This window comes from Cynocephalus volans, chromosome X, assembly GCF_027409185.1.
Source record: "Cynocephalus volans isolate mCynVol1 chromosome X, mCynVol1.pri, whole genome shotgun sequence".
Lineage (NCBI taxonomy): Eukaryota > Metazoa > Chordata > Mammalia > Dermoptera > Cynocephalidae > Cynocephalus > Cynocephalus volans.
In genome coordinates, this window is record NC_084478.1 from 151091821 (window position 1) to 151106669 (window position 14849).

Here is a 14849-nt window from a genome sequence, read left to right on the forward strand (position 1 = left end):
GCGAGAGAAATCAGTGTGACACCTAGCATGTTTGCAATTTGAAATTGGGTAGTCGAAGAAGATTTCACAGAAAAAATGGCTTGGAGCTAAGACTTGTAGGGGACAGATGAGCAACCATGAGAGGCTCTGTGCCCAGAGGGTGCAGAGGACAGAGACACGGCCAGTGAAGCGAGAATGAGGGCGAGAGAGCCAGGGATGAGGCCAGAGAAGGAGGGGAGGGGGTCCTGGAGGGCCTTACAGGCTTTTCCTAGAACTCATTCCTGATTCCCAGTCTCCAGCCATCTGATGGCCTGTTGACCTATTACAGCATGTTAGGTCGATATCTTCATTTTCATTTGTATTTTTACTTTTGTTGTCCCTGAAAGTGAAAAGCAAGAGATTTGGTTTGTGGGACAAGGTGTCTTCTTTGTGTATGCACGTGTATCTCTCCCTTCTGTTCTGTTCTACCTGCCACTAAGGAGATGGGGTGGCTGGAATTGCTCCCCTTTTCGGTGACCTGCTGAGCTCTGGCTCATACCAAGGAGGACACAAAGTTAAACATCTGTGATACCCTTAATCTCTATATTCATAGTGTCTAATCCACTTTAATTACACTGGCAACACAAGTCTATCTGTTTTAGTTACTTTTATCATTAACAGCACAAAAATGAATTATTTATAGGGCCAAATACAAGCTCTTGAGGCATAGACAGTGGATTAATAAGGTTGGCTCAGCGTTAAGCTATGCCAGAGCTGAGTCCAAATTTTATTCCGGTACAGGGATGACTTTCTATGTGGCCTCTCTGGCTCTGGAGCTAATTTGGATGCTGAGTAGCCCTGCAGGTATTTATATGTAGCGTTTGGTATTTTTACTGGGTCCTATTCTTCTCCCTTGGATCACCTAAAATGGTTAAGAATTTTCTAGTGGGATTAAGGTTGTGATGTCTGAGGAGGGATGGGCCATCTGCTCTCGGTTATTTTTGTGTTAGCCGCTTCCCCTTAAATGTATGTTCATTTGTGGCCTTCTCAGCTGGGGTTGAGGGAAGACTAGTCTAGGTGCTGCTCCTGAACTTGGTCTCTGAGCCATGGCTTCCCATAGACATTCAGGTAAAAAGTTCATGTTCTTTTTCTTTTACTGAGCACAATTTTGTTAGGGCACTGAATCTATCTTTTGGCTAAAAGATAATTTTGAATTAAGTGAATTTAATCTTGTCTAAATAGTAAATAAATCATACTTTGTCTCTCTTTCGTCCTTGTTTTCTCATGCTACTTCAAAGACAAAAGATTATTCTTATTCAAGTAAAATTAGAATTTGAGTGACTTATTTCTTTAAAAAACATATAAGTATACTACTATATTTTACATTGTTCAGGACATGTAATGAAACTGTAAGAGATTGTGTGAGGAAAGACATTTTCGGTTAGGATTTTTTGGTTATTTATAAGACATAGTTCTTCATCTTGACAGTGCTTTACATCTAATTTAAGGTGTTTGGAAAACATAAATCAAATATGGAGCTGGAAGGGGGACTGTTTGTATCTAAGAAGGTCCATAATGACTTACCACCTCTTCTGTTTTTCTGAACAATGTTTTTAATTTTCCTGAAGAAACAGCTACAATCCTTTTGATATGACAAGTATGTCATGAATTGTTCCTATAAGGAAAAGGGGCAGAGTTGTGGACCCCCTAGACCATTGTTACCATGAGAGTCTTCTTGTTTGGTAACCTGACATAAAGAAAATCCTTTGCCATAGACAAAAAAATCTGTGGAATAAAGCCGCAGTCTCTGGAGTCAGCCTGCCGCCCGTCTCTCTGCCCACTTCTCCCTGACGACAGGAATGTGGCCGTGGTTCAGTTGCTCTCTGCCTAAGTAACGGTTGCTTTTCTTGGGGCTGGTAAAGTAAGACAGTTGGGTAGAAACCAGGCACTTTGGCCTGTCTCCCAACTTTCAGATTACGGGACAAAGTAATTATCGCTGGTGTTTTTTGGAAAAATTATTTTCGAAAACTTCGTAATTACTTTTGAAAGTGCCTGTCGATATTTAAACAATGAAAATACTCTTGGAAATTTCTCTTTTGGTGTTTTAAAGCAACTGTGCTTTAATGGAATTCGCTATTTTAATGAATTCATACGCCACGTCTTCCTTGTCCTCAAGTGTTCAAAATGTTCAAAAGCTATCTGGTTTTTTTTTTAATTTATTTTTTTTCTTTAAACCCCAGAAGCTGTTTTACAAACATGCCTGAGATCGTGGTTATCGGCCAACGTATGCATTCTCTGGGTATCATAAAATACTCGTCAGCTGTACCACTTGTCCTAATGGACTTTGAATGCATATTAACTGGTAGAATAACTCACCGTTTTATTTTCTAATTAAGTGATACAATAAGAAAATAAGTTTAAAAGGTGACATCTTTATAGCATACCCAACCTTGGGTTTTGAATTGCACCAAAGGCTTATGTTATTGTTACTGGTATAAATCTGGATGCGCTAATTGTGGTTAAATTTGACCACTTAGTTACACCTTTTAGATGATTTTTAAGATCAGGAAATTGCGTTTTGTATTGCATTAGGTTCATAGGTCCGTGAAAGAGAGAGAAGACCTCACAGAAAGAAAATCAGTGTTGCCCTGAAATGGGCTTCATATGGACAAAATAGAGGGTCAGATAATCGGATCAGAATCAATTTTTACTGACCATCCACATACTGAGAGGACCTTTCAAGGACAAAAATGTCTACTTTTGACATTGAACATTTTCAAAAGGTTTGCAAAATTAAGTAGATTCAATTCCTTTACCCTTTGGCCCTTCCAGCCAAGAAGCAGGATGGGGGTTTAGAGGGAAGTAAGATCATTTGCCATATTATACAGCCATTAATTCCCTTCCACAGGCGCTGCCCAGTGGGCTCCACACGCCCTCTAGTCTTTTCTCAGGGCAGGGATGGAAAATGAGAGGGTGGGCTGAGAAGGGAGTGATCAAACTGGACTGGCTTCTTAAAACAGAAGATTTGGTTGACGGTGAAACTGAACGTTTTGTACTTTTAATGACCACCAAATGACCGCCTACCACTTCACCACAACTGGAAAAACTAAAAACACATGTTCTGTTGCTACTGGATCAGAAGCACTTTTCTCCTGTATGGAAGATGGAATGTGCTGCACAGAATATATGCAGCATTAAGAAAAACTTCATATATGGACTAAATAGTACCAGCACGGAATCTTGCCTGCTGGAAGTTTAGTGGCACATAATTTTTCATTTAATGATCTATATCCAACCCTCCTGATACCAGGTATAATCTGAAATGGAGTTACCTATACATCAGTGACCCAAAAGAGATTTATGTTGTTTTCTAAATGCACACTGCCAGTGAAGTTGCTATTAATATTGAATCATTCTGTACATGTTCTGTTTTTAAGGGAAAAACACTTTCTGATTTTTCTATGAAATTCTATGAAAGACTATTTTTCAGCCGTGACTCATGAACTCCGTCTCTTTGCAGCTATTTAGGTATTTATTCCCAAATGTCTGACGACACCGCCAGGTGCGTTAGCATGTCTGCTACACAAGTGTCCTATTCATCGGCTAAGGCTTCATTCCATTTGTTGAATGTTCTTAGGAAAGCAATATACCCTTTCTTTAGAAGCCAACATTTATATGTGGAGTCACTAAGGTACTGGTAGGTTAGGCTTAGCAATTAACTTAGCAATTAACAGACCAGAAATAACCAGAATTTTTTTTCATTTGGATTGCTGTTCATTGCTTACACTGTACATTATACCGCTCACGGAGAGCACATAGTTAGAAAAATGCTACCTGGTCATAATATTCACTTTCTTCTTAAATATTCTCATTTTGAGCCAGTTGGACATGGAGGAAAAAAATGAACATTAGCAAGAAATACAGGAGAAAATATGCATAAAAACACAAGCAAGACTTATTAAATACAAATTGAATCTTCTTTAATGAGAGGTTTATAGTAAAAACAAAACAAAAACCCAAATGTTGCAATGTTATATTACTCGTATGTGTACATGATTAAATTGATAGCCAGAACTTTTTATTGAGATACTGAGGTTTATTTAGGCACCTCTTGGCAAGTTGGATGTAGTTCAGGAATTTTCTGAAAGAGGAAGCTTGTTTATTAAGTGAAGATTGATGTGTCTTTTAAAGCAGGCAGAGAAAGTCAGGCAACCATCTTTTAATAAATCTCTAATATTTGATCACACAACCACATTTCTAACTGCATTCTAAAACTAAGCGTCTAAAATTTCTTTTATTAAATGCATTTTATAACAAAGATTTCTGTCTTAGAAAGTCAGGGGACAGCTCATGTGATCCTAAGGTGTAGGTTCAACTTCAACATCTTAGGGTCACAGGAGACGATTTTAAGAATCAGGAAATAGCATTTTGTGTTGCAGTAGGTTCATATGTCATGAAAGAAGAGAATAGGTCCATGAAAGAGAGAGAAGTCCTCACAGAAAGAAAATCAGTGTCACCCTGAAATGGGCTTTGTATGGACAATATAGAGGCTCAGATAATTGGATCAAAATCCATTTTTAGTGACTAGCCAAATACTTAAATTTTAGAAGCTTAGTGATGGTGACTTATCTCCATCTGTCAATTAGCAGGTGTGTACTGGGTGATTCCTGTATACAAGGCCCTGGGTCAGGTACCTGGGGCTCCTAGTGTATTGGCAGAATTTTCTGTGCTAGAGAAACTGTACTATGTGCAGATGAGGGCCACAATGAGATGTTAAAATTGGTGAAAGAGCTACTCTAGGGCAAACAAGTCCTGGACAAAGACAGGCACTAAGGGAAGTAGCACTGTTATTATATGCAGCAAATGTTTCACTTAATGGTGGATGACATGCCCTTTCCAAGATAACAGCAAGAAGCCAAGGCAAACATATCTGGAAGTTTGGAATGTTAAAAGGCTTCACATTTCATGTACTTAGAAATCGCTAAGGGGATAAAAAATTATTCTTGAAGAGACAAACTCCTAAGTATATGTAATTCAGTAAGATTAAAGAGAGCCCAAAAGAAGAGGTAAAATGCCATCTTTGTTGTTCTCTATTCTCTTATTTCTTTTTTTCTTTTTTCTGTTTTCTTTTGTCCTTTTTTGTGACTGTGCTCAGCCAGTGAGCGAACCGACCATCCCTATATAGGATCCGAACCCGCGGCAGGAGCGCTGCTGCGCTCCCAGCGCCGCACTCTCCTGAGTGAGCCACGGGGTCGGCCCTCTATTCTCTTATTTCTAACAGTGGAGAAGAAAGGAGAGTTCATGCTTTTCTCTCACGAAGTCATGATTCAGACTTGTGGAGCCCATAACTAGGGACGTTTGCTGTCTTTAGGAATTTCTGTCTCAACAGTGTCATTTATAAGCTGGTTTCTCAGAGTTGTTAACCTCTTTGAAGATAAGTAATAGCAAAATATATTGGTCTTATACACATCATTTATATTTTATGCAAGGTTTTGGTATGTTAACTGTCTTGCCAGTAGGAATGTATTATTCCAACCTCATTCTACATGAGGGTTTGAAATAGTTTTGTACTAAATGATCATAAAGTTAGAAAAACACGAGGTCGCCCACGGTTCCATTTAATTAGATTTGTTGCAAAAAAAAATGTACTAAAGTTCATGAATTTGACATAGACATTGTTAACATACTTTAAGTATTTCTAGCCTGTTTACTTATTAGGCAATAAAGCCAACATTCTTAGAAATGCCTATTTTATCTTGACAACTAAGTGTTTCCACATACATAAAAAAGACTTGTCAACTGTTGAAATCAATTTTAAAAGAATATGTCCTTTGAAATCTGTTTCACCATTTGGGTATAGACTGGAGGTTTAAGTATACAGTGGTGGGTAATATCAGGTGACCCTGGATTTTTCATACTACAGAACAAAAAAATAATATTGCCTAAAGCTAGGACTGAAAAATACCAAAAGATGAGACTTCTTATTGGTACCATTAACTTAGGGTTGATTCATCTAATTTTCATTTTACTGGTTTTAGAGCCTGTACTATAGGAATGATACAGTGGTGAGCAACTTCATTGACTGACATTTTCAACAAATTTTGGTACTTCCATGTTCAGTGATGAGCCTGGGTTATTTCATCTTCTGGATGCTTAGAAACTCTGAGCGAGTTGTATTCTAGAACTATGAAAGTAACCAGTGAACACCTTGGCATTGGTAATATACCAGTCCTGAAAATGTATGGTTTTAAAGTGAGAAAGCCTTGGCAGATCAGATCTCCCTGGTACTGTGAACCATAGTGTACTTTTCCTTCTCTTCAAACCTTTAAATACCTCTAAATGGAATTCATTTTGTTTCTTAGTGTTTTTTCCTTTCGTATGATACTAATACCTGGATTTTTACTATAAAGCAAAGACTCAGAAATATCAAGAGGTGGGACTTTCTTTAGGTGTGACTCTGTATGGCACTTTAACATAGAAATATTTGGAATCCATTTCTGCTTTGAAAGACATCAAAAGAGAGTGATACTAAAGTGAGTAGGTTCAAAGTTTTATTCTAAATAGAGACCTTGGTAAAGGAGAAGGGGGGATTTTCAAATACGGTAAAAGGAGATAGTCTCTGGAAGGGATAAACCAGCCATGGATACTAGCCACGCAGGAAGCCAGTGCTGTCTAATCTTATAAATACTGTTTTCCTGCCAAGTGGCATTTAGGAGCCACTGATAATTTAATTTCCTGGCATTTACTTTCGGGGGAGATTTACTTGGTGTCTCAACTTGGCTTTTAATGAGAAAACAAATCTTTTGTTGAGGGCACAATTTCAATATGGGAAAGCTACGACAAAGATTTTATGTAACACGGGACAGACCAGCAAGAATGAATTAGGGAGAGCGATTTTCCACATGCTGTCACTGTGACAGGTACTTTTGTCTCTAGACAGTTAAAACGCTGCTGTACATAAACAGTGCATGCTGGAAAGAGACAGGGCCTGGGTTCCTTGTGTTGCTACTTTTTGTTTCTAACCCAATTACATAAGGTAACGTCGCAGTTTTCTTTTTAGGGAAAAGTGCAAGTTAGAACCGTTCTCTAGTCTTGTTAAGTCTCTTAACTGTGGCCCAATGGTCCCGAGCAACTGTCCTTGCACAAGAATGCCCCTCATTTGCTTCATTTGTGTTTGTTCGGTGGCCTGATTTCCTTTGTTTGGAGGCCGGCTTCAGACGCTGACTCGGTTCCGAGTGAGAGTTCAACAGCCCTTGCCCAGGCGGGTTCTGAGACACGGGGTGTGGTTTCCCTGGCTCACACTCTGCTGTTTGGTTGCCTATGGCAACAGGATCCAAACACCTTGGACATGTGTTTGTATAAAAAACACTGGGAATGGAACCCACAGTGGGAGTTTGGTACTGTTCAGTTAGTGGAAGTGCAGCGGTGAGTACACGGCAACTGCTCATTTATTTTCTCTCTCTTTCTAAATAACTCTCTGGGTGTTTGCTCACACAGTAACCATGCTTGTGGAGAGGTTGAGAAAATAGTCTCGATTTTTGTATTTCCTGTACTAATTAGATAATTGCTATCAATTTAGCTGTGTAAATTCCTTTTTCAAGGGGATAGGAACAAATTGGCATATGTTTAAAGAAGTTGAGAGCTAATAGAAAGCCACATTTGGTACCTTTTTGGTGGCAGAATTCTGTAGGAAATGACTTGGCAAAGGGGCAGCAGAGCTCCTCGGCAGTGCTTGGGATTGCGGGGCCCTGTTCATATGAATGGAATCGAAGGGATTCTTGGAAAAAATCAGCTTCACACTTTTGAAAAGTCATTTTTTTTCCAGATTATACTTTAAAATTATAATTTTTAGAACAACAAATTTCCCAAATGGTAACATTTCAGTGAATACCATTGATTCTCACTTGCTTGACACAAGGGAAATTGGAATTTGATATGTAAGAAAACCACACATCACTGTGACAAATAATTTACAGTTGGAAAACTTGCTGGTACCAATTAAGAATGCCATTTAAAAAAAAATTAATGTAATCCTCTAGCAGCTAGAATGCCAATTTTATAAATCCCCTATTGCTGTTTAGTTCAGGCCCCAAAAGTTAGTAAACTATCTTGAACAGAACTCATTAGCATCTATTCAGGTATTTAAAAACATTTCTGGCAGATTTCAAGTAAATTTAAGCATTTTAAACAAATGAATGGGTATTGCTTATGTGCCTGGCATGGCACAGAGTCATCTGTAAGTTTTTGTTCAAATGAATAGAATTCAACAGATAGGAGGAATGTGAGGCCTCCAAAGGATACTGTCATCCCCTAAAAAGTAACAGAGGAAGAGGCAAAAACCAGCAGGGAGACTCCTGGTTTGCGACATGGTGGGCAGCTCTCAAAGCAGAGGGCCCAGCCCCTGCCTCCCCCTGCAGGCTGCCCTGCTAAGTGGCCTGCCACTGCGGAGCATCTTTCCCCTTTACCTGCATTCCCACCACCCCCTTGAGCCTCTGCCCAGTGCCCTTCCTTTGTATAAAGACACTCTTCCTTCTTGCCTGCTCCAGCACACCCCTCTGCTCCTTCATGTCACTGCTCACAGTGACTGCACCTCTCAGAATCCCTGTCCGATGACTCTGGTCAACACAGGCTCTGATCCACGTGTCCTGCTCAGTATATCTGAGCAGGGGTCTCTACCGTCTCATCAGGGGGTCACTGGCTATATTGGCCCTCTGGCCTTCCAGGAGCTAGACTCAGGGGGTGCTTTCTTGCTGGGAGTCCTAAGGAAGTGTCGGTACTTGACAGCCAACCAGCTTCAAGGACAAGCCGGGCCCTGGTCCCCAGGCTGTGTGGACTCAGAGGGTTTGCCTGGCCACATGCAGCATCACACAGGGGCCTCCGGGAGCCTCGGTGGCAGAGTGCTCTGGCGTTTCTGTCAGTCATTTGTCCTGCCTGCTTGCCCCCACAGGTCCCTCCAGCTACAAGGTGGGCACCATGACCGAGAAGTTCAACTGCCACTACTGCAGGGACCCCTTGCAGGGGAAGAAGTACGTGCAGAAGGATGGCCACCACTGCTGCTTGAAGTGCTTTGACAAGTTCTGTGCCAACACCTGTGTGGAGTGCCGCAAGCCCATCGGTGCGGACTCCAAGGTAAAGGTGGCGCCCACTGCAGATGGGACAGGCTGGGTATCCCACAACGGGGACAGCAACAGCCTTCCTTTGTGCTTCCTCCTCATCACTGCTGCCACCTGGAGGCCTTGAGGTGGCCCCCACTCCCTGAGTCGGCGTCGCTAGCTGTTTAAAGTGGGCTTGGATAGCTGGGCACTGAGGCCTTTGCCAGCTCTTCTGGGTGTACACTAAGTATTTCAGGAACTGTGCATTTTCCATCCTCGTCTCCGCATCCCTCCTGTTCCTCACAAGAGCAGTCACCCCGGGCCTTGATGGGGGGGGGGCGGGAGGCTGCCACCATTGCCCCGGCACCCTCCCAGCGGCCCACCCCGCTCTGCTTGCTTTCCAGGAGGTGCACTATAAGAACCGCTTCTGGCATGACACCTGCTTCCGCTGTGCCAAGTGCTTTCACCCCTTGGCCAACGAGACCTTTGTGTCCAAGGACAACAAGATCCTGTGCAACAAGTGCACCACCCGGGAGGACTCCCCCAGGTGCAAGGGCTGCTTCAAGGCCATTGTGGCAGGTACTGCCCCCTCCTGCCCCAGGCTGCCAGGGAGGAGCCCTTGAAGGCAGACATGGTGTGGGCTTGCTTGTCATGGGGGGCTACCGTTGCTGTGAGCTGCTTTGAGATTTTAGCATATATATGTACACATATACATACACGTATATATGCGTACACATATATGCTCGCACACACGCACACACTCGGAGCCTAAAGAACACTGGCGAGAACAGCCTGTGGCAAGAGAATGAAGTGAAAAGTATGTAGCACTTTCTCTTTTGGTGTAGTAAGTGATCAAAGCATGCTTCTTCCTCAGGGTGTGTGATTCCGGGTCAGGCAGTCCCCTAAGGAATCTGAGTCCATGTGGGGCATAGAGACAGGGGTGGGGATTCAGGTCTCTAATCCTAAAATGATAACGCTGGGGTCCCCGCCCATGGTGGAGTCCCGGGTTGGCATGGCCACAAGGTGGACACGGGTAGGTTAGTTGGAGGCGTGAGGCCAGCAGCTGCAGGGCCTGCATCCCCTCACCTCGGGGGCTTGGGGGAGGGAGGCCTGAGTGGATGCAGCCCCTGCAGAGCCTGCCAGTGTGGCTATCCACCCAATTGCTGTCCCTCAGGAGATCAGAACGTGGAGTACAAGGGGACCGTCTGGCACAAAGACTGCTTCACCTGCAGCAACTGCAAGCAAGTCATCGGGACTGGAAGCTTCTTCCCAAAAGGGGAGGACTTCTACTGTGTGACTTGCCATGAGACCAAGTTTGCCAAGCATTGCGTGAAGTGCAACAAGGTACATTTTCCAGGGAGTTCTGTATTAACTGTTGTTTCTAGAAGTGTTTGACAGTCTGCAGAGCACTTGCACACACACTATCCCATTCCATCCTCACGACAGCCCTGTGATGCAGGAATTATTATTCTTGTTTTACAGATGAGGAGACTGTAGGATTAGAAAGCAGTGTCCCAGCCGAGTCAGGCTGTGGGTGGGCACGCTTGCGCTGTGCTGTAGACCAGGCGGCCCTGACTCTCAGGCCCGCCTCCACCACTTAGTTGCTGTGTAACTTTGTGAAGGGGCTCACCTTCAGTGTCTTCATCTGTAAATTGGGGATAATAATAGTACCTGCCTCCCATGGCCATTGTGGAGATTAAATGAGATATTGTATACCAAAGCGCCCAGCACAGTGCCTGGCACATAGTAGGCATTCAACAAAATGGTTGTTGAATCTGAATCCGGTGCTACACTCCCTGGTCTAGGCCATCACATCTGGAGGAATCACTTACCAGGATCAGCCCTGGCATGCCGAGTGCTTTGTGTGTGTTACCTGCTCTAAGAAGCTGGCTGGGCAGCGTTTCACCGCTGTGGAGGACCAGTATTACTGCGTGGATTGCTACAAGAACTTTGTGGCCAAGAAGTGTGCTGGATGCAAGAACCCCATCACTGGTAGGCTAAAGAGTCCTTGCTAAGTCTGCCAGGCTAGGTTTTGCGCATGGTAACCATCTCTCATTTTCCTACATCTCGTCGGTTTCATCCGCAAAGGCCCCCAAAGAACGCCCTTGTCCCCCTGCCACTCTGGTCCCAAAGGCCCCCAAATAGTTTGGATTCTCCTCCAGGCCAGGTTAGCCTTTGCAATACAGAACACTTCCTGACTACTGCTGGCTGACAGTGCCGGTAGTTCACAAGCCTGAGACCCACACCACCGGCAGGCACTGCAGGCACTGCGCAGGGGGATTCTCGGGGCGGGGCGGCGGGGGGCGGGGCGGGCAGGAAAAGGAGGGGGAGGGGCCGGGAGGGGAAGCGGGGGCGGAAAGTGATAACCTGGATTGTAACAGACCATAGCTGAATGCTAGTTCAGGGGTGTGTGTTGGCAGTTTTTTTTTTTGTTTGTTTTTGTTTTTTTGTTTTTTTATTTTGGCGATCAGAAGCAAAGCTAATCACTTCATTCCTCATCTTGCGGCCGCGATCCACGTGCCCTGGGCCCTTTCCCTGCCTCCAATTTTCCCATCTCCCCGGGGAGCCTTGAAATGTACATTTGAGAAGACTTTTGCCATCCTCAGGGAAAAGGACTGTGTCAAGAGTGAGCCACCCAGTCTCTAAAGCTAGGAAGCCCCCAGTGTGCCACGGGAAACGCTTGCCTCTCACCCTGTTTCCCAGCGCCAACCTCCGGGGCAGGCATCCGGGTGGAGAGAGGACTTGTCCCTCGTGGGTGGTGGTTCTTTATAGAAAAAATCGAAGCTTAGCAGCTCCTCGAGGTCCGGTAAGTGTACACCCCACGAATAGCCCAAGTTTGCCTCCTGGTGGCCACTTTGATGCCATGGCCCTGACCTAAATCAAAGAAACTGGTTATGCTGGGAGGTCGGTGCGTGTCACAGGGTGATAGCAGTGGCATGGGAACGCGGGTTCTTTGAATCAGGGAAGCCCTCGGCTGAGCTCTGGCATCTTCTCAGGTCCTGGAGAGCCGGAGCCGGGTTGCGGCGGCGTGGGGGACAGTGGCGGCGTGGGGGACAGCGCGCGGTGGAGTGGAGGGGGGACTGGGAGCCGGGCAGACACTGGCTCTGTGTGCTCGTCGGCTCTGCGAATGGGGCAGGTCATCATTTTATCTCTCTGGATCGCTTGCAGCTTCCTCACCTGTATTCATTCAGCCGTCTCTCTTGTTTTCTTTTGTTTTTCCACAGGGTTTGGTAAAGGCTCCAGTGTGGTGGCCTATGAAGGACAATCCTGGCACGACTACTGCTTCCACTGCAAAAAATGCTCCGTGAATCTGGCCAACAAGCGCTTTGTTTTCCATGAGGAGCATGTGTATTGCCCCGACTGTGCCAAAAAGCTGTAAATTGACAGGGGCTCCTGTCCTGTAAAATGGAATTTGAGTCTTGTGCTTTGTGTCCTTGCTCTCGCCCTGCACCATCAATAGGGGAAGAGTGGTCTTTCACCTCTTTACAGTTGCTCCTTCTGTCTTTTCTCCCATTTTACAGTATTACTCAAATAAGGGCACACAGCGATCATATTAGGATTTAGCAAAAAGCAACCCTGCAGCAAAGTTCATTTCTCTATAGCTGCAGTTAAAAAACAAAAAAGTAGATAGACTCTTCTGCATGTTTATCATAAAGCAGAAAAGTGCTAAACATTTAGCCACTTAGTGACGTAAGCAAGAAGCATAAGAGATAAAGCCCCTACTGAGATTCCTTTCATGGCTCAGCTGGGACCCACCGCGTCGTCACATGACATGCGACATGCAAGAGTTGGAGCGGCTGCTCCAACTCACTGCTCACCCTCTTCTGTGAGCAGAAAAAGAACTTATGGAAATGCATGGTTTATCTTTCTCATTAAAACTCTTACCTCCCTTCTCTTCTTTTGTGCTTTCAAATGACTAATGCAAATTTCCAGAAAATTAACACTTGAATTTAGCTGTCATTCTAAACTGACCTTTTCTTTGTACTAATGTTTGATTTCCCTGTGTGGCATGTTTTCTGAGTGTTCCTACTTTAAAGCAGGGAACATGCAGGTGATTTGAAAAGTGTAAGCAGATCTGAGAAAACGAGCCTGTTTCAGAGGAACATCATCACAGCGAATACTTCTGGAAGCTTAACAAAACTAACCCTGCTGTCCTTTTTATTTTTTTTAATTAATAATATTTTCTGTTTTGATGAATAGCAAAATAGTTTATGGGTTTGGAAACTTGCATGAAAAGATTTTAGCCACCTCAGACGTTCCTGCAGTTTTGAAATTCACCCTACAGAAGTAACCGTAAAACTCTCAAGGGGTAGCTGAGCAGGCTCCAGGGTTGTTATCAACTTGGATGTGACATTTGAAAACAGTGACGAGTTGAGTCCCGTGTAATATAGTAGCTGTCTGCTCTTTGTCCATGTGTTAAAAAGGACTGCAAAGTCCCTTCTCTTGTGATTCCTAGGACTTTTCCTCAAGAGCTTAGCTCGATCTCTGGGGGTGTGAGGAGGCCACCATCCTCACAGGCAGAACCAGATTTCCACCTACTGTTTACCCAAAATGCAGGATCACCTATTTACTGTATTCTACATTATTATATTACATAGTATAATGAGACAATATCGAAAGTAAACGTGTAATGACAATACATATTAACATTCTTGTAGGAGTGGATATAGAAGCTGATGCCTCATTTCTACATTTTGTCATTAGCTATTATCATCTAACGTTTCAGTGTATCCTTACAGAAATAAAGCAGCATATAAATAACTTGCCTCTGTCTTTTAATTCTGCCCAGTGGAACTGCTGTAAGGTGATACTACTAACCCAGAAACCTGAATGACTTTTTTCCTTACTTCAAGGATATATCCAGTTCAGTGGAATTGAATGGAACATAGGAATTATAAACAAAACAAACCCGGAACACCGCTTTTATCCAGTTAAAAAACCAAAACCACCTTGACCCAAAATAGTCTTTCCCAGATTTTCACATCCCTTCAAATGGATGAACTGATTTTATTCAGCCAGGATGGTGGGGGTGGGAAGGGAATCCCAGATGAAGCTTGTCACTGAGAAGTAATGGTGGCCCTTATTTGGTTGGGTGCTTTCTCTATGCTCCTGTCCCTTCGTGCCTTCTGGAGCCCAGGATCCATGTTGAACAGCACTGTATCCTCAACCACGGCTCCTTGCCCGTCGCTCCAGAAGCTCCTCCACCATGGACTTCAGTAACGGGGAGGGAGCCGGGAGGGAGTGGGCAAAGGGAGAGGTCAGCCTGAGCTGACAGCCTGAGCTCTGCTGAAGGAAAGGTCACACTGCCTAAAATTCCCGGTACCGCCGCTCACTCCATTTTCCAACAGACTGCCTCCACCTTCCTCACCCAGGAAACTGAGGCCCTTCAGTAGACTGCCTCTAGCTATTGCTTGCTACGTGATGCCTGCTCTTAACACTTAAGCATCTTGAGAAGCCAGCCCCTTATACACATTAGATCTAATCCTCACAGCCAACTCTGGCACTACCATTCCCATTTTCCAGATGAGAAAATTGAAGTTCAGAGAGGTTAAGAAGCTTGCTAAGGTCACACAGTTAATGTGACAAGCCACATCCTGGGTGCACCTCTAGCATATCACTTGTGACACTGCATTGTCATAGAAATGGACACATCACAATGAGGAAACTGTCAGACACTGTACAGTACTCAGAAGGCATTGTGTTTGTTGAATATGTGCTTTTAAGAGTAACAACCACAAGCCTCAGGAGGGATCAGAGTAAATTTCTAGTTATCAAATTGAGCAGAGAAACATTTTCTCC

The 14849-nt window shown here is 43.9% G+C and overlaps 1 protein-coding gene across 2 annotated transcripts; it reads left to right on the plus strand.

The window, feature by feature from the left end:
* The first annotated feature begins 978 nt into the window (after positions 1 to 978).
* FHL1 (four and a half LIM domains 1) lies at positions 979 to 13811 on the plus strand. 2 transcript variants are annotated; one of them, XM_063083243.1, is made up of 7 exons: positions 979 to 1086; positions 8906 to 9087; positions 9455 to 9629; positions 10225 to 10394; positions 10856 to 11042; positions 11657 to 11856; positions 12275 to 13811. In XM_063083243.1, exons 1-7 carry the CDS (start codon positions 1065 to 1067, stop codon positions 12356 to 12358), a joined length of 1020 nt encoding a protein of 339 aa, XP_062939313.1. In that variant the 5' UTR covers positions 979 to 1064; the 3' UTR covers positions 12359 to 13811. The 2 variants fall into 2 exon arrangements, with proteins under 2 accessions (XP_062939313.1, XP_062939314.1); XM_063083244.1 differs by lacking the exon at positions 11657 to 11856.
* Positions 13812 to 14849: the final 1038 nt, after the last annotated feature.